The sequence below is a fragment of the Gordionus sp. m RMFG-2023 genome, chromosome 3 (assembly GCF_954871325.1).
Source record: "Gordionus sp. m RMFG-2023 chromosome 3, tfGorSpeb1-WG-v2, whole genome shotgun sequence".
NCBI lineage: Eukaryota > Metazoa > Nematomorpha > Gordioida > Chordodea > Parachordodidae > Gordionus > Gordionus sp. m RMFG-2023.
In genome coordinates, this window is record NC_088777.1 from 29,816,260 (window position 1) to 29,836,003 (window position 19,744).

The 19,744-nt window shown below is 27.6% G+C and overlaps 1 protein-coding gene across 2 annotated transcripts in view; it reads left to right on the top strand.

Moving 5' to 3' along the window:
- Positions 1-14,032: 14,032 nt before the first annotated feature.
- The window catches only part of LOC135926312 (eukaryotic translation initiation factor 3 subunit J-like), a 30,647-nt gene continuing 24,935 nt past the window's right edge, over positions 14,033-19,744 (top strand). The window contains exons 1-6 of one of the 2 annotated variants that reach the window (XM_065462141.1): positions 14,033-14,122; positions 14,347-14,429; positions 14,475-14,541; positions 14,583-14,713; positions 14,798-14,888; positions 17,400-17,599. In XM_065462141.1, the coding sequence (XP_065318213.1) occupies positions 14,050-14,122; positions 14,347-14,429; positions 14,475-14,541; positions 14,583-14,713; positions 14,798-14,888; positions 17,400-17,599 (645 nt within the window). In that variant the 5' untranslated portion in view covers positions 14,033-14,049. Of the gene's footprint in view, positions 14,123-14,346; positions 14,430-14,474; positions 14,542-14,582; positions 14,714-14,779; positions 14,889-17,399; positions 17,600-19,744 lie in introns of both variants that reach the window. The other variant, XM_065462140.1, reaches the window with a different exon arrangement.

The following is a 19,744-nucleotide window of genomic DNA, read 5'->3' on the forward strand; positions in this document are numbered from 1 at the left end:
ATTGACAATAAATTTTATGGCGCCATTGCTAAAACTTAATTATATTTTATTTGAAATTTAAATAATAGAAATAAATATTTACCGTTGTTATTAGATATTTATAAAATTCCTGGCATGACATATTATATATTTGTTTAACCATTAGCTCGACTCTAATGTTGTTAAAGCAACCGATTTCTCTTCTTTTTCCAGGCAGTCCTTATCAGGCTAAAAATGCGCTCGGATAAGGCATTAGAATGAGGTAAGGAGAAGACATACTAACATATTTTTTCCAAGCATGGTGATTTATCGTTATTACGAAAAAATTCTACCCATTTCACCTCTGCTTTTAGACCATCTAACTAAGTATTTTGGCGAATCATAAAAAATAGAGAGAATTACAATTTCCTCAAACAAGACATCAATGTCTTTCGGTATTTTTAATATATTTATTAAATTATAAAAACCATCAATTGATGGTTTCTGTTCCAAGGTCATAATATTTATACATTTGTAAATAGAGTTATTAAAATCAAATTTTGATTATAAATATTCTAAAATTGACTTAATAAAAATTCTGCTTCATATAAAAATATATTAATTAGAGTATTATTTGAACATTTTAATATAATATTTTTAGCAATAGCGCCATAAAATTTATTATCAATTTTAACTGTAGAGATGAACAGAGCTGTAGCATGATTTTGTGAATTTTTTAATAAAGAATATTTTGATTGCAACTGAATATTAACTCCATGAAGTAGATTTCCTAAATGTGAAACGAATCCCAAATATGTTTCTGCCATTTCTTACTCGAAAAAATTTTTCAAAATTTTAGGATAGCTTTTAAATCTCTATTTAGAAGTATTTTTTTAAGGGTTTGTAAAATTTTAAAATTCTATCGATAGCAGGTATTAATGATAACCACCTGATAGGTACATTTCGCAACAACTCATACCATTCCAAGTCAGACCACTCCACCAACTTTTTTAATTCATTAATTCTTTTAGTTGATTAACTAAATTCGTTAAAACATTTCATCACAATTATTTCGACATCTACAGATACTACATTCATTGCCTACTTGCAAGAATTATGTAGTATATGGTATATACAGCTAATTGGTAATAATTTTATTATTGTGCTGCCTTGATTCGGTAAATACACTTTGGTTTTTGCCAAAATTTACAGAGGCATTATCAGCGCAGAAAGCTGACATGCAATTCATTGATAATCCTGAATAAGCTATATTTACATTGAGTGGTTAGCTACATCACTGGATTTTTCACTATCCGAGGAAAAAAATTTAACAGTTTTATTGAAATGTTCTTAATCTTGTTGAAATAGCGAAAGATCAAGGGAAATGTTTTAATATTTCCCTTATTAGATGCACCTGTTAGAATTGCATATGGATGCCCATCTTTCAAATCGTCTAGAATTGACCTTTAGGATTCAGGTACTAAAACACTTGTGATAGCCTTGCTCATTTTTGTTCTGCCACAAGTAAGGTTTGCAATTATATTGGAGTCGTTAAATATTATGAGAAAAAGATTCGACCCACATTGTAATTTTATAGCTCTGTGAATGTTGAACTGCATGATAGATGTATACGATTTCCGCAAATGTAGTTGCATCTGTATTATTTATTATTTTTGAGAATATTTTTGTATTGCAATCGATATAGATATACTCCCCTGTACTGACTTATGAATGAAATGATGTTGATTTATTATTGGATAAAAATAAAACAGGATAGAAAGAAACAAAATGTTTTTCGAATAAATATTTAAAATTTATTTAAAATTTATTTAAAAAATATAAAAATAATTAATTAGCGTTTCTCAAAATTATTATTTATATATTAAAAACGTTAAAATACTATAAAAAAATATTTGCGGGAGAAATTAAAAAATTGCGATAGATTTTTGCGGGAGATTTCTAATTGCGGTAGTTTTGCGGGAGAGAGATGTCTGCGTGTAAACTAAAAAATTGCGCGAGTCTCCCGCTGATGGGGGGAGACATGGCAACCCTGGTAACCCTATCAGTTTCATATCCGCCTTACGCATCGTGGTTATGCCTACAGTCTTAGCTATATTCTTCGGAAGTATTGTGTACCTAGTACCGGTGTCTACTTGCATCAACGTGGGTATGTTGTTGATGCTCACCGTTACGTTGTACGCATCATTATCTGATGTCGTTGACCCCCAGATTGTACACTTCCAGATTCTGAAGATTATATTCTTTAACGTCTGTGTTTGTGACGTCATCATCATCGATTACTTCGATGTTCATAGCATGGTTGGTATTCGATTGACAATCACGATCTTTATAATCATAAGATCTGTTATAGTTATTATTGTCATTTTTGTAATGGTTGGGCCTCGGCGAATATTTCGAAAAACCATTAATATTTTGAGGATTATGTCTATGCTGCCCGCGACGGGGATAGTTGGTTTGGTTATCACCTCTATAGCAGTGATCCCGTTGATCAGGGCTCTGATGATGGTCACAACGATAGTCGTAGCGGTTGTCATGGAAGTTGTACCCGAAATTATTGTATCGATCGTCGTAGTGGTTGTCGTAGCGATTGTCCAAACGTTTGCCTCGGCAGTTGTCGTAGCGTACATCGTAACGTTCATCGAAATGTTGTCCGTGGCGGTTGTCATTGATGAGCTAGGGTTGCTTGATAAAAGCATCATATTTTACAAGAGATTTACCATGTGCATGAGAGTCCTGAATGGGTTTTATGGTTACGTGGCTATTTTTGGCTCTGCCCATATGATTAATCTATTGTACTCCAGGTGATTCATTCAAATGAATTGCTTCAACTTTCCTCACTCCCTTGATGTCACTTGGCTCCGTGGTGTCTTCCTCTAGACCTAGATTTAAATATCTTCTATAATCATAGAGCTCCTGGCCGCTTTTCTGACATTTGGGAATTCGAAGCAACTCTCACTTTCTCAAAAATGCGCTTAATGCCATTTTTGCATTCTTTATTAAGTCTTGCTACGCGTGTGACCCAAGCCAAGAACGTCTCATACTTGCCTTGGGTGGCAGCATAAAATAATAAGAGTTTGGAGTTCTCAGTCTTCGACGGATGTTGTAGCTTGAATTTGCCAAGAAGAGCGATTGGGTCCTGGAAGTCTGCCTCCGTGCAAATTGCTCCAATGTTATTGAATTCGTCATCTGGAAGACTTAAGAGATACAACGCGGCCTTTTCTCCGTTGGAGATCCTACTATTGTCGAAGAAATTTTGCAATTTCCCAATATAAGCGCTGTCATCGCTACTAAATTTAGGGAAATCAAGCTTGACAAATTCATGCGAAGATCAGACATAACTTAGTCTTTATGAAGGATTGGGTGAAGATAACATCTTTATTCTTTATATAGTTAGATAAATCATGCAGAATTGTGATATAATAACTTTTTTATTCAATATATTATTACAATTACAATTTGATTATTCATATTAAAATAAATTACATTTTTGTTTTTTATAATATTATAAATTACATTTTATTTCTGTTTTAACCAAAAAAAATGTTCATTTATATCTTTTTCAAACAATAAATAAATCATAAAATAACCAATTATATAAAATGAAAATGTTCGTTTAAAATTGAATTTAACTTGATATCAAAAAATATATCAATTGTCAAATTAAATTGATTTTAAAATAATGTTAATTCGATAAAATAAAACGTTAATATAAAATAATCTCGATCACTTATTTAACAATATATAATATAAATAAAACTATACAAAAAGAATATATAATAAGAGATATTTTTATAAAAAAAAATTTTGATATATATAATTATAATATAAATAAAATCTATAAAAATAATATCTTATATATAAGATAATAAATTTTTTTATATTTTTAGCAACAATTGATTTTCAAAATTTTATCAGACAAACGAGCGTTTTGTTCTCAACATACCCTTCGCCGTGATAAACACACGTTCAATTGGCGCAGAGGATGGGAGAGTTGTATTATATTTAATAAATAAAATTTTAAATAGGGGAATTTATTCATAATATTTAAAGAATTATCTTTATTTTGAAAAAAGCTTAATATATCATCTTCATAAGAATCTTCATTCAATTCCTCACCAAAAAAATTTTATCGTTATAAGAAAATATTCTGGTATGTGTGTTGGATAAAGGAATTAAGTCTGTTCTTTTTCAAGATCTTTTCTCAAACTGGAAATTAGTTCTAGCATGCTTCCTTTGTTGACTTATAATTTTATCCAGAGCCATTTCAATTTAAATAGTGGATGAATTATCGCGTATACTATATATTCACCTTTATAGATGTGTTTGAATGCATTGAAAATAAAAGATAATCAAAATATAGCTTGTAAGCAATATTTGAACTGTATACCTTTTATCTACGCCTTCCAGGAGTTAATAAATAAGCGGCTTATGAAATTATTAAAGTCATTTTTTTAAGTTTTAAAATTATAATAGTTATCGTGGGAGTGAGATATCCCAAATTGAAAGAGCCGTAGCAATCGGTTCCATAACCTATAAAATTATATTATATAACACATCATATTTCTTAATTAACACTAACCTTACAATATTCATCCATGGACCACTTGTCGTTATCTGAAATCTCTGTAATTCAGATTTATCACAAGATTCGTCAAATTTTTAGCAATTCTCCTTAATAAGACTATCTAATAATTTCACGGAGTTATAAAAAGAGTTCCATCATGTTAAAGCCCTGCCTTTTTAATGTCAACACTTGCAATGAGATTTAAAGTGTGTGCTGAACAGGAATGATGCTTAGGTAAGTATACAATACTATCATTAGTATTTTGATTTTCAAATAGATCAATTAATGGCAGACGAACTATTTTATCACCCGATTCCTCTCCTTGTTCATATACTCTAATATATTTTTAATACACTTGAAAGCGTTTATATAATTTCTACCATTGTCGGTAATGCATTTGGTCACTTGTATCTTATATGTGGTAAAAATTTCAAAGATTATTTTTGCTAGATAATCAAATGTGTGTTTTTAATTTAGCTTTTTACAAGCTAAACAGGCTGAAACCCTCTCAAGAGTGTTTGGGTGCAGCCAGTGTATCGTCATTCCTAAATAAGAACCTTTTTAAAAGACAGTATTAATATATCGATTATAAGCTGACCAAGAATCCACATTTGTACAAACAATTTTTTATACACAATATCCACTAATTTCTTTGCCATGGTGTTGCTTTGTTAATTTTTAATACCAGGGTAGGGGTCTAGACATCACATTTTTAGTAGGCTGCAATTTTTTGATAATATTATTAAATGCAGTACTTTCTACAATTGAATATGGTTGTAATTCTTTAATTACAAAATTAAAAACTAATTCATCAACAGCTTATTGTGATATTTTTATCTTTGATGTAGATGGATTCTGCATCTCAATGAGTGTGAGTTGATTGGCTTCAATTTTTTTTATTACTATTCAAATGTTCATTAATTTCTTTCATTTTTGAGGAATGTACATTCTATAATTTTTTAATTAAAATATTATTAATTCCTAAATATCAAGCTCAAATCTGTCTCAGGATTGTTTCCAGGTTACCGAGCATGATCTTTTGCAAATACTTTAGCTTTATCTGCTACCAGATGTCTAGCATATACATCTTGCAGTATTGTTTTTATAGGTTTGAATAACTATTTTGTCTGATTTGAAAAGGCAATCTTTTAATACATTTGGTTCATTTTCTGTTTTTTTATAAATCCTTTTTATGTGAGTTCTATTTTTTATAACATCGCCTTTCCTTTTATTGATTATGACTTCTGAAATACGTTTATCACACGAAGTATCTGCTGCCATTTTTTCATATATCAATGGTTGCACAGGTTTATTATAGTTATTATCATTATTCCCTGCTAATTTATTTAAGATACCTTTAAATGCCTTGAACCATACCCTGCCAAGCAACGGGCCTTTCGTACTCTCCACAATGTAGGCTTCCAAATTTTTTAATGTACCTTCGTAATTAGCATCAATGTGTGGGATACCCAGAATTTTTATGGTGTTTTCGTTATAACCCGTTGATATGAGATTTCTTCATGTTTTTGATGCCTACTTTGTTAGCTACACAATGTGGTATGATTGTTTATCTCATACCTGTATCTACCTGCATCGTCGTCGCTATGCCATTGAGTTTAAGTATTATCTCATAATCGTTATACTTTTTGTCATCATGACCTTTACCTAAATTATTTACACTTACGTTTAGTAAATCATAATCTTTGTTTACATTGTTACTTTTGTCATTTTCCAGTTCTTCGAAATTAATAGTGTTTATCTTGCTGCCATCTGGTATATGATTTTTGTTGTTTTGATTTCTGTGGGTATTTTAGTTGTTGTTATGTGCATAGATGTCTCGTTATTGAATCTTAGGTTCGACCTATTATGATAGTTGTTTCGATTGTCGTATACTGGTCACTTGTTGTTTAAAATTATCACTTCTATGAAAATTGTTTTGCTTGTTGCAAGTTTGTCTATTGTTATTGTTAAAATTAATACTTACTTTTATAATAATTGTTTCAACCACCATAAGTTTGTCTATTATTATCACTAAATTTTCCATAGCTATGTTGATTGATATTATCATAATTTGTTTTGTGTCTTTGATGATCATAATAATGGTCTGTAAGTAATAAGTATCGAATTTGCTTTAATTATTGTGTTTGTTGTAGTTCTGATGACGTGGTATAAAGTTGTAGTTTTGGCTATAAAATCTTTGAGTGTCAAAATGTGGTCGTGGAGCCCACTGCTGAACATAGTTGTTATCATACGGTATCAATTGATAATATTTTGACGTTATTTTTGTATCTGAGATACGTCTAGAATTCATCTTTTAGTTTATCCTCCAAACCTAAGTAGTTTAGTGATAACTTTATCAAAAGTAATATTAGTTTCGATGTCTCCTGCCTCACATCCAAATTTTTATTATCTCATCAATTTTATCTAAATCTTTTTTTTTAAACTTAATATCTTTAGATAGGGTGCATATTTAAAATTTTTTTTATAACTCTATCATCTGTATAATTACATTCTTTACTCAATTGGCAAATTTTTGTTGCGGGCTCTATAAATTTTTCATCCTTAGATTGACTTGCTTTATAGTCTAGAATTTTACTATTAACATTTTTTTTTTGGATAAAGAATTTTAAGTCTTTTTATTATTGAATCAAAATGATTGATTTCAGCCTCTTAGCTTTTAGATTGTAGTTTTATGTAAATGTTATCAGGAAGATTTTGCGTTAGAATCTAAGCTTTGTCGGTTATTATTTTTATTTATATATGTAGTTATTCTGTCAATATAAAGGTCAATGTTGCCTAAAGTCTTTCTTTCTTTCTTTTGGAAAAACAATTCCATCATCCTTTCCTTTGGACATGGTTAAACAAATTTTAAATTATTATTGTTATATATTTTTTTGTTATTTATTTATTTATTTGACAACCCACGTTATTGTGTAAAAGTTTTAATTATTTGGGAAATTCGATAATAATTTTATCATTTCTATGATTGTTTTAATATAAAATTTATCATTTATCGCTTCGTTGTGCGTATTATTTATTTATTTTTATTATATATACATGAATTTCTCTTTCCTTAAATTAACAGTATCCTTTTTTTTATTATTATTTTTTTAGAATTCAAGCTTATCGACCTTGTACTTTGAATGATGACCTTTGAAGGTTAAGAAAATGTTTATTTAAATTATTTAAATAATTTATTTATATATATTATACTATTTTTTCAATGACTTATGATGATTAATAAAAAATATCCCGATGGCCATGACATTACCTTAAATATTAATTAACTTGATAAATAAAATAAATAATTAATTGACTAAATGTATGATAATAAGAAAAGAATATCATAAAAATGATAAAATAATAAATATATATTTTATATTTGGTGTTTTACCTTCTTTTTGAGAAACCAGCATTTCTGCAGACTGACTTGGCATGATGCCATGGGTAGCTAACCCCTTTCCAGGAGAGGTCAGATAGCATTATTTGGGGAAATTTTTTTATTTTATAGTATTGGATTTTATATAGTTTTTAAGAAGTTAATTTAGATTTTAATATTTTACATCTTTCTTTTTATTCTATTTTTTGTTCATCACTATAAGTAGTGTAGAATCCCTCCGTTTGCCACCATAATGAGGTTGCAGAGAGTTAAATAAAAATAGGAAAACAAAATGATATTTATTTTGATTTTATTAATTTAAAAATATAACTCACTAAATCTAATAAATTTTAAATCTATATATATTTTACAAAATTCAATTTAATAATTTACTTAATCGGTTAATATAAAATAACAATCATTTAAACGACCAAGGTATTAAGAAACTATTAAATTAATATTATATAAAGTGAAAGAAATAATAAGATCAGTCCGTAAGGTAAATATTTATATTTAGTTAGTTTAATGTAAAATAAAAGAAATAATAAAATCAGTCCGAATATCTTAACAAATGTAAAAGATATAGATATTTTAAAAGAAAAATTTGTCTGCCTTACCTTCTCAAAATGTAGTGAAGTAGAAATTATGATATATTTTAATATTGATAATCTATATTATTAATATAATATAGAGCAATGTATAGCTACCGAGCACTTTTTATGATATTATATATCCCTATGTAGATATCCAGGATTTTGTGAATTGTGTGTGTAAATATTAAATTGGAATACACAGCGTATGTATAATTACTAAAAACAGATATATTATTTCTTAGTGAATTAGGAAGAGAAACAAATAATCCAATTAACGAACTCCATGCCATGTTTAATTCTATATAATATATAGCTATTTATATTATTAATAAATATATTTTTGATATCTTGAATACTAGATATTTTCCACTATTTTTACCGAGATTTTAGTCTATGACACCTTTGCAAATAAAAAATTTGCATAAGAAAAATATTTACGGCTCGTTTTTCAAAAAAAAAATTCGATCATGCAAATTTTGTATTTTCAGATCAGGTCCGGATTCATTATAGAAAAATTATAAGGCCCGCGGTGCTTTTTAAATATATTACATTTATTATTAATTTTTATAAAATGGCGTATTAAAATATATGACCAGATCCGTATATTTTTTACATAAATATTTTTAGACCCAGCCTGTATATTTTAAAAAAAATTTTTAGACCCCGGATATATTTAAAAAAATAAAAATACGAGCTTACTGCCGGGTCTGCATTTTCTGTAAATACATTGTCTGTGATTAAATATACATATTACAACAAATAATATTAAAAACGATTAACTATTTATAGAAATAAATATGGTTTGATTTTTGCCAAAACAAAAATAGCTAAAACTTTTAGCTAAACCTCGTTCAATTGCAATACCCCCCCCCCCCCCGTTTTCTCCAAGAACTCTAGATTATGTATTTTTGAATCAATATATGAGATCACAAATAGTTTAGGACTTCTAATTATCGTTAACTTGCTGGGCTTGGAAGATGTTCAAAATTTACCATCGAATATAGACATGAAAGGTAAAAATATGATTGTGGATGAATTATCGCTTCATGTATCTGACGTGGAAAAGAATCGAGATTCTCAACATGCTTAGGAGATTTGGAGTATAAATTTGGAAGATAAGCATGTGTCGGAAAGTAGTTTACTAAATGAGTTGATGCAGGACTTAACACTCACAAAACATCATAGCTCCTTGCTTCTAGAGAAATCCTTTTACAATAGTCAATCCTCCCTCGTCAGCATCATAGAAAGAGTGAGGTAACCATCTAATTAGAAATTCCGCTGCATACCATAAATCGAGAAGACAACCCGAAGACTATTCTCTACACTTTTGCATTTCCGCAAGTAGCTGTTACAAATTTTCAATGGTTCCATCGAGAAACTTGACCAAGGGCTAAGCAACGAAGAACTATGTCACGCCAATGGTCTTAGACTCAATTACAAAATGGTCCTATCTGGTGTATTTTTTGTGAAATCGGTCAGCTCCAAAGGCCGTCACTTTGCAAGCATTGTAGATTCATTAAATATTCAAAGTTAAATGTTACTATAGCTAGTAGAACATTGTTAAAACCCGCGATTAGGATCGATTTTTAAAAACGGCCTAATTAAAATTATAACCAAAATAATATAATGTATTCATCTAGATTTTGCTCATAGCTGGCAGAAAGATTAATAATATTTAGGCTAAAATCTTAATCTGGCCGTTTTTTAAAATTGACGACCCAAATTGAGCTTTTTACCAACACCGATAACCAGGGTCTTGAAATCTACTGGCATTTCGACAACCCTCTAACCCACTAGACCATACACTTCCGATGACAAATGGGCAGTCTAATATTAAATGTTAGGGTTAGTATAAAATGGAATTCTTTATTCTTTCCTGGGATTTTTTAATGTATTTAATCTCCTGCTCCACATAAGTGCTAAGTCAAATAAAATTGCTATATATTTGCCATCCCTACCTAACAACTAATCGATAAGACTTTAAATCGTTCGGCACTCAAGCCCCATTAAAAAGTTAGGGAATCGCATCTAAACTCTGCCCGAGTATGAAACGTAGTAAAAAGGAATTAATTATCTCAGATTTATATATTAGCAAATAAGACTCCATAAATGAACATTCTATACTTGGAATATGTTTCAAACTACTCAGTTCGGTAATGGATACATCGATGAAGACTCATTGATTCCTAATCGAGTGAAAGAAAACAAATAAAAAATAAGATCTATATGTATGCCTACTTTTCATAATTGAAATTCAAAATTAAGGCTTTTTTCTTCTATATTCATTATATTTTTTGCAATTTTAAAAATATTTTGATATTTTGGAATTTATTATATACAAACTAATAAAAAAAGTTATTCCATTGAGTATTTACATTTATTTTTAAATTTATTTTAGCTCTTATTCTATATTTAAAATTAACCATTTCTTGTTAATTCAAGACTAAGTTCAATTTTTGATACCATCTTCTCGGTAAGCTATTTTATACATTTTAGATGAGTATAATAAGTTATTTACATTAAAATTAACCTTTTACCCAGGGGCATCGCTAGACTTTACTATCTCAGGGGGCTCAACTAAAAAAAAATTTCCGCTTTTGTCAGGCCTTCAGCCGGGGTTTATATTAATATATTATATTTTTTTTAATTTGCTAACTCTGAACAATTCTGAATTTCATTTTTTTTCATTTATTATATTATGCATACAAAATAAACTAGCATATAAATAATTAAAACAATACATGACATTTCTAAAAAGAATATTTTTTAATATAAAATCTATTTATTATAGTATAAAATATTTTCGTTTGCTGATATCAAAAAAATTTTTATTCTAAAGAATTAAAAGTGATAATATAGGTTAATTAATTCATACATATGGCTCAATTGATAATGGTTTTTAAAAACCACAAAATAAAATATTATTCTTAGCAACTTACATTGACAAAAGGTCATGAAACTAATATAACTATCTGACCATTTTAGACAATGTTTTATAGAATGGACTAATAAGGAAAAATTTATAGGCCTAACCAAATCAATAATTCTTGAAGAAGAGATTATAAACGACCAATCCATATCATAAAACAATATGGTGTTTAGAGCTTCCTCTTAGATGGTATGATGGAAGCTAGATAAATAATCGAGAAAATTATTGTGAGATATTAAATTTCTAAAAGATTATCTTCCATTTTTAATGTATAAACGACTAAACGTTGACCAATATTGCTTATCAAAAATATGCAATCATATGCTTTCAGCAGCGTAGTAATAATTTTAACTTACATTGCCACACAAATAATAGATGCTGGTTAATTTGCAGTCATAGCTATGACACTCATGATATTAAGATCAAATTTATTATGTTAGACAAATTGATAAAACAAAAACACTAAAAATCATTAGAAGATATTATGTATATATTGATTCCTTAAGTTATTTACATGGAAAGGATGCCATATTAGAAATGAAATATTTTTACCAGAGTGATATGTTGAAAGCAATTAAGAATTTATATATTATTGTCGCACCACCTCGAGTTGTTATATCTTGAAATAATAGTAGTTTATAATAATATCAAAAATATACTCGTATAAAAATTTAACTCAAAACTGTTTTTCAAATAAGAAAAAAATAGTTTTCATAATAATATGTAAAAAAAAAAGAAGAAAAGATATCTAATTTATTACATCCATTGTGGGATGAATAATAAGATGAATAATTTTTAATAATATTTTAAATAAATAGATGGCGTTAAAGATCTGAATGCAAATTTTTACTTATATTTATTATCAAAAGCATTAATTAGTAAAATTTATTAAAATATTAACTGTAATATATTATATAACTGTCAAATACGTCTATAAAAGTGGCATTTTACCTAATATTTTATAACCAATTATATAAAATAGGGGATTATAAACTATATGTCTTTTATAAAGAAATCTCCTATACTTATTTGGACCTTGAAAATATTTTGAGGAAGAGGCATGGTAATTAAATTTATAAATGAATAATATAGTTGATTAGTGATTTTGAACTCGGCTTATTAGAATATTAAATTGGTAATTTTAAATTAATAAATGATTGTAACTATTTAAGGGTGATATAATGATTTAAATAATAAAAGTCAATTAAACTTCAGCTGTTAATGCTAAATTAATATTTAGTGAGTGATATGATATTCTATTTTTAACACAGAATTTAATTTCATGCACAGTGAAATTATTTATATATATTAATCTAATCTAATAATTAAAATAGTATTCATTTAATAAAAATTGAGAGTCTTATTAATTTTTAAATAATAAAATTAAAATTATATATTGCGTAATAAAATTATAAAAGAAATCCTTCAAGGGGTAATCAAAATAATTTATTTTTTGTTAAAGGGGATACCATTAAAAAAAATTGTGCTTCAGGGGGCTATTCAAATTTTTAAGGGGCTCGAGCCCCTGCGTGCTTCTCCCTAGTGACGCTACTGCTCTTACTCAAGACAAAACTTGACTAGTTTATATATAAGATCTGAAGGCGTCGCAAAATCAGGCTGAAAGTCCACAAAAATGGGAGACTTGGGGGCTAAACCCCCATAAACTTAAAAATCCCCCCATAGGACTTATTATACCTATGAATATTATTGTCTTTATTATTATTAGAGAATGAATTTATATTAAAGTATTGTAGATTAAGTCTTTTCAATTTTTGTGCCAATAAAACAATGTAGTTACATGAATTTCTGATGAATACATAAGAATAACAGTGGAATAATTGAAGGAATATTTATTTTGAAGTCATTGCCTTAGTTATACATGAATTTCTGATAAATACATAAGAATAGCCATGGAATTTGATAGGATATTTTATCTGAAGTCATTGCTTTAGTTTTACATGAATTTCTGATAAATACATAAGAATAGCCATGAAATAATTGATAGGATATTTTATTTAAAGTCATTGCCTTAGTTTTACATATTTTTTATATTACAAATTTTATTAGGCAGGTAATCGACATGGCGTTAATGGCTGCTCCAGCTTATTTGTATACATACTTTTATGAATGAATTTTCAGTGTATGTATTATTATCATTGCAATAAAAATGTAATTTTATTAATTATTTATTAATTAATTTTGGTCTATTATTTCTAGATAACATTTTGAAATTTTTTTACAAACATTATTGAAAGATTCTTAATTATATTTTATATAGATACTAGATTCATATGATTTTTATATTACCTTTAATTTATTTATTATGTTAATTAAACTCTGACAATATAACCATGAACATTTAAATTTTTTTAAATATAACATAGGAGCAAAACATCATAAGGTTTTGTCCAAATTCAACACTAGCCACCCCCTTTAAATGCCTCTCCCTATCCCCCTTCATAAAATTTGTCAGTGAATGCTCCTAACGCCGCCCCCCTCCTCCTCACCCGGCGCTCATTACGCTGATCTTATGTGTGGAAAAGTTAATTTTATCGAATTTCGATCATTACATTATTATACCTGTCAAATTCCCTCAAATAGTCTGATGACGTTTTATCGCATCTATTTTTTGCAAAGCTTCAATATATACGATCATCTAATGTCGGATACTGAGTGGGGTAATTTTTATTAAATATTATATTGTGGTTTTTTAGTCACTATCATTAATGAAATACTCTATACTGAAATAGCTCAATTTAAATAGCTATCTGTGGTCATTTTATATACTAAATTTGTGGTTTATATAATTAATAAATAAAATATTTTTTGATGATAAATTTTTCTCATAAATCTTAATTAAAGAGTAAAATTTGACAAAATCTTATTATTTAAATGTTAATAGATTTAGATCTCTCGCGAAATATTATTAAATCAAGAAAATTGATAGAGACTTACAATGATGAAGAAATGGTGGATCAAATCAAAGTTTGCTTTGGCCTAATTTTTTTGTTAAATTATTTGACTTAAAAGGATAATTGGGATGATGAGGAGGATGAAAATCTAATATCACAAATTATATCTAACAATCACATTAATAGTATGATGATATCAATGAATTTTGCCTATTATAATTTTAAGATGATGATTTAACACAAAATATATTGATCAAAAATTTATCACATCCCTCTGCAAATGAGGATGTGTCTCATAAGGGCAACTCACTTGATAATATAAGAAGCAATGACACACATCAAACTATTTCATTAAAGGTTATGACTATTTAGTATTTTAATTTATATATATATTTTAAATATTATGAACCATAATTTATTTAGACAAATTTAAATACAAAGGAATTGACTCCAGAAGAAAAAATAGCTGAAAGATTGAGGTTGCAAAAATTGCAAGAGGAAGATGATCTTTTATTGGCTAAAGAAATGTTTGGTAATATTTTGCCTAAAATTAACAATCATTTTTAAATAACCTAGTTTTTAAAACAATATGGTAAAATTACATTATATTAGTTCTAAGTTAACTTTGTACAGTGGCCCCTACACTTTCTGAAGAATGGAAGCAGAATACCCCCCCCCCTGAAAAGTCCCCAAGTCCTTTGAAAAAATGGTCAATTATTTTTTGACACCCATAAATTTTAAAAATAATTTTTATTGCAACAATCTTTAATATAAATAAAATGTAAAAATATATTATTTTTAAATTAATAATTTAAATAAATTGGGGGAAGAGAAAGCGAAAGAACTTATAATTATATTATTATTTATTGCAGAGACCTTCATAGGCCTTAATTTTTTGACCAAGCCTGGCCCAACCTCGTGGTAAAAAATTTTTTTAGGCCCAAGCCTGGCCCAGCCTATATCTAATGTTAAAAAAAATTCCCAAGCCCATTATAAGTTTCAAAAAATTTTCCAAATCCAGCCCAAGCCCATATTCAAAAGTTTATTTTTTTTTATTTAATGAAAATAAACAATATTTAAATATATTTAGGCAATCATTTTGTTTACAATACTGAAATTTATTATTATTAGAAGAAAAAAAGGCAATATTTCTTTAAATTAGCAACTGTTTTAAATAATTTAAATTTAATAATTTTAGGCCCAAGCCCATTAAACAAAATTTTTTTTAATCCAGGCCTGGCCTAGACTTGCTAGAAAATATAATATTAGACCCATACCTGGCCCATGAAGTTGTTTAAAAAAAATTTTCAATGATAAAATAAGATTTCTCTCCTTCATAAAATCTTGTACTTTTGAAAAAACATCCAAAAATTCAGTGTTATTATCTATTAGGATTAAAAAAGAATTAAAGACAATTTAAATTATACTTCTCAAATTAATCAGGCAATCTTTTGCCAATTAAATTTGATTTATTGAAAACCCTATATCTTTCAAAATGTTATGAAATTTTGTTCAAGTAAAACTTGTTATCAACAATATTTTATCCAAAACACAAAGTGATAAAATAAAATAAAATTTTTCTATTCTAAAGACTATAGCACTAGCCATAGTGGAAGTGGCAGTATCTTCAGAATCCTTTAAATTTGTTAAAGCTGCCCTCAAGGCATCATAAAGTAGGAAAAATTTACAATAGCTTTATAAGATGATAGCCAGCTTCTATCCAAACAAATAAGATAATATTACTGAGTGGTATTCTTGATGCGTAATAATCGTTGCGATTTTGTCCATATATCTTTTAACACCATTAAAATATATATAATCTTGTATAATATTCCTAAAACATTTCGTAATTCATTTATTGATTGACATAATTGAACAATGATTAAATTTAATGGATGACCAAAAGCTGCCTTTGGCGCCTCCCATCTAATCACAGCCTGCACTCCATTGATTCTTCCACTCATGTTTGAGATGCATCATAGCTTTGCCCAACTAGGAATTCAAGAGGTAAATTCATGGAGCCAAGTTTGGATATTCTATTCTTTTTAATATCGAGACCAGTTGTATTTCCCATACAATGTATGTCTATCAGTCAGTCTTTCAATGGGCTTAGGCATCTCACTATTTTTATATATTACTATCAAAGATATTGCTTCTGATTTTGAAACATCATATATGTGCCATCAACTATGATTGAAAAGCACCTATTAAAATAAACCTCATTTTGAAATTTTTTTAATAATCATATTTATGGTATCAATGAGAATATTTATGTTATTATATGATAATAGATTTGAATATAATTTCGTTTTAAACCCTTATTTTGTTTTCTCCCAGTACAGGTTCAGAATCTGCAATGAGTTTAATAAGGCCCATCATATTGCCTTATTGTTGCCTGTTCCCCCAGAAGGTTTGGTTATGAGATATTAAATAACCTAGACATCTTATTATTATTTATGATAGAACGGTTATCCACACATTCTTTCTGGTGTAATATAAATTGTAATACGGAATTTTTATTGTGTGAAAGCCTTCCATAATCGGCCATCTTATGTGCCTGTGAAGATTCATGCACAATAATATCACTATTAAATTTCATGATCGATATTTTTTTTTCTTCTAACACATTTTATTTTTTTTGGTTAATATTTTTGAGAATAAATTGGTAAAATAATTTATGACAAGAAATCTCAGATAACAACCTAATTTACTAAACATCGGCCAAAATTTCCGTCAATACTAATTAAATTATTAATAAGTGGGTGGGGGGAGTCTTATTATTACATACATAAACCAGAAATCAATTATGGATGGATGTAGCAAAACAATAAAAAAATTAAATTTAAAAACAATTTTTTTAAAAAAAATTAAAATAAGAAATAAAAAAAAAAGTACCCTCACTCAAATTTTTAGAAGCAGTTGCTTCAGAATCTCCCCCCCCCCCCCCTTGTTGTAGGGGCCACTGACTTTATATATATATATATGAATGTCTAATTTTTATGTTTTTATGAATAATTCTTTTTAAATATATTAAATAACAAAGGAAATGAAAATATATGCAGAATTGAACAACCTCCTATATCTATAATTAGCACAAATTCACAAATATCTAGTCAAAGCTCTGATCATATGGCTAATGATATTGATTCTATTATTAAATCTATCACAAAACTCCCTAAAAATACAAGACAAGATTTTGAAAATTTGGCTCATAATCTTAAAACATTATTGGAAACTGTAAAGGTCAAACATTTTATTTTATATTACTATAATGGTCTTCAGCTTCAAATTTCTTTTATATTATTAGGCTACATTAATATGAATTTGATTTTTTAAAATAAGTTTTTAAAGATTAATTAACATTAAAATTGATGGTTTCAAAACGTTTTAAACATATTTTATATAATAACAATGAATGGGGCATGGTTAATGAGAGTCAGTTGATCAATATTTCTTAACACACCAAAAACACTGGCATGTCTCTGTTTTAATTAGATCTAGATTCAATAGATCCAACACAGAATAAATTGGATGGTAATAACACTAATCAGGGATCCAAACCACAATGAATGGTTTAGGTTCAGATAAAATAACTGTTTAAGTTCAGTTAATAAAAAAATTTATTGATTAGTGTTGAACCTTTAAAACTCCTGTTTGAACTTTTGGTAATGCATACTTAATAGAATTATGTATAGAAAAGCACATTTAAAATTTTTTATGACTATAAAACACATAGTTTGTGCAAACCTATTAGAATTTTATATAGAAAAACATTTAAATTTTTATCTCTATAAAACTCATATATAAATCAATTATTTATTTTAATAATATTCATACTGATATATCTAGTCTATATATTACCACAAATAAAGGAGCTGCAATATTTATAAAAAATTTTTATCATATTTATTTAATACATTATTTTATATCCTCTAAATTTTGTACCATGTATTTTATAAGAAATAATTCTATGAATTTATTGGGACTTCCCTTGTTTTTGAACAGAAACTGGCATAAGAGTACAAAATATGTCAGTACCATTTTTTACATTTTATTGTGTTTCAATTCAAACATAGATAAAAAATGTCAATACCCTTATTTTTAATGTTGTTTCAAACAGAGTTCATTTTAAAATGAATATTTTTTATTAAATTTTTATTTTTTTACTTATTGATCTATTTAAATTTAATAAAATGACTTAATACTATGTTTTTATTAACTGTTACACTTTGTTATTTTATATAAAAAAAAGATTTCTCAACTTTCTTTTTTCACCCAGATGCATTTGCATCATATTTTTTGGAATATATTAAAAGAAGTTAACACAAATTTTAAAGGAGTTTTTTAAAATAATTTTAATTAGTCCTTAGGTCATATGAGGAATTACCTTCTAGATACAATAAAATAATAATTAAAGATGTATAACATAATTAAGACTGTGCCAATATTGGATTGGCATAACAATTTCAAATATATGGCCCAATTTCAAATATATGGCCCAGTCGGGTTATTTTTTAAAAATAATTTCAGGCCTGGTCCAGGTATATTTAAAAAAATTGAAATAGGGTCTGGCTTGGGTACCCAGGCTTAGGGCCAGGCCTGAAGGTCTCTAATTATATTATATTATTATAATATTTTAAAAGATTTTTATTTGAAGAATCAACTAGTTTATCAATTATTTTTCCTAATATTTCTACAAATATTGGCGGAATAATGGCCATTGGTAAATAACCATTTTCAATAGTCCAAATGGATTTGTAAGTTTATTAAAACACTTATGCCTTATCAAATAGTAGACGGTTATCTCAGAAAAAAATAATTCCTAATATTAATAATCAATTATCAAAAAAGTATGCTAACAAAATAGAATAAAGAAAGTATATCTTTCATTTATTATAGATCTCTGATCAAGTAATTCTGGTGACATATTCCATATTCCCCTGATATGCCTTTATATAAATAAGGAATTTTTACTATGTTGCAAAATTTAATGAATCTCACCCCGCTTTAAATATTATTCACATTTTAGTTGAGATGATTAATCATAGGGAAATAAAAAAAATATTATAAGCATTTAATTATTTTATACCCAATAATTCACTGAATATGGCTTTTGATTATGAAAAATGTAAATATGCCTTGACCGTATAAAATTTGAAAGTATCTCTTGCTTTGCCCATAATTACAACTAATAGTACGTCACTTTTATCGCTGCAAGCTATCAATTGATATTCCAGCTTGTACAAGAAAGATAGTAGGACACTTTAAGCATTCCTCGATATCCCTAAACAAGTTTAAAGAAATTCAAAGCCAATTAAACTATCGATTAATCTAAGATGTACCTACACGTTGAGACTCTACATGGTGTTTAATAGTTGAACGAGTAAT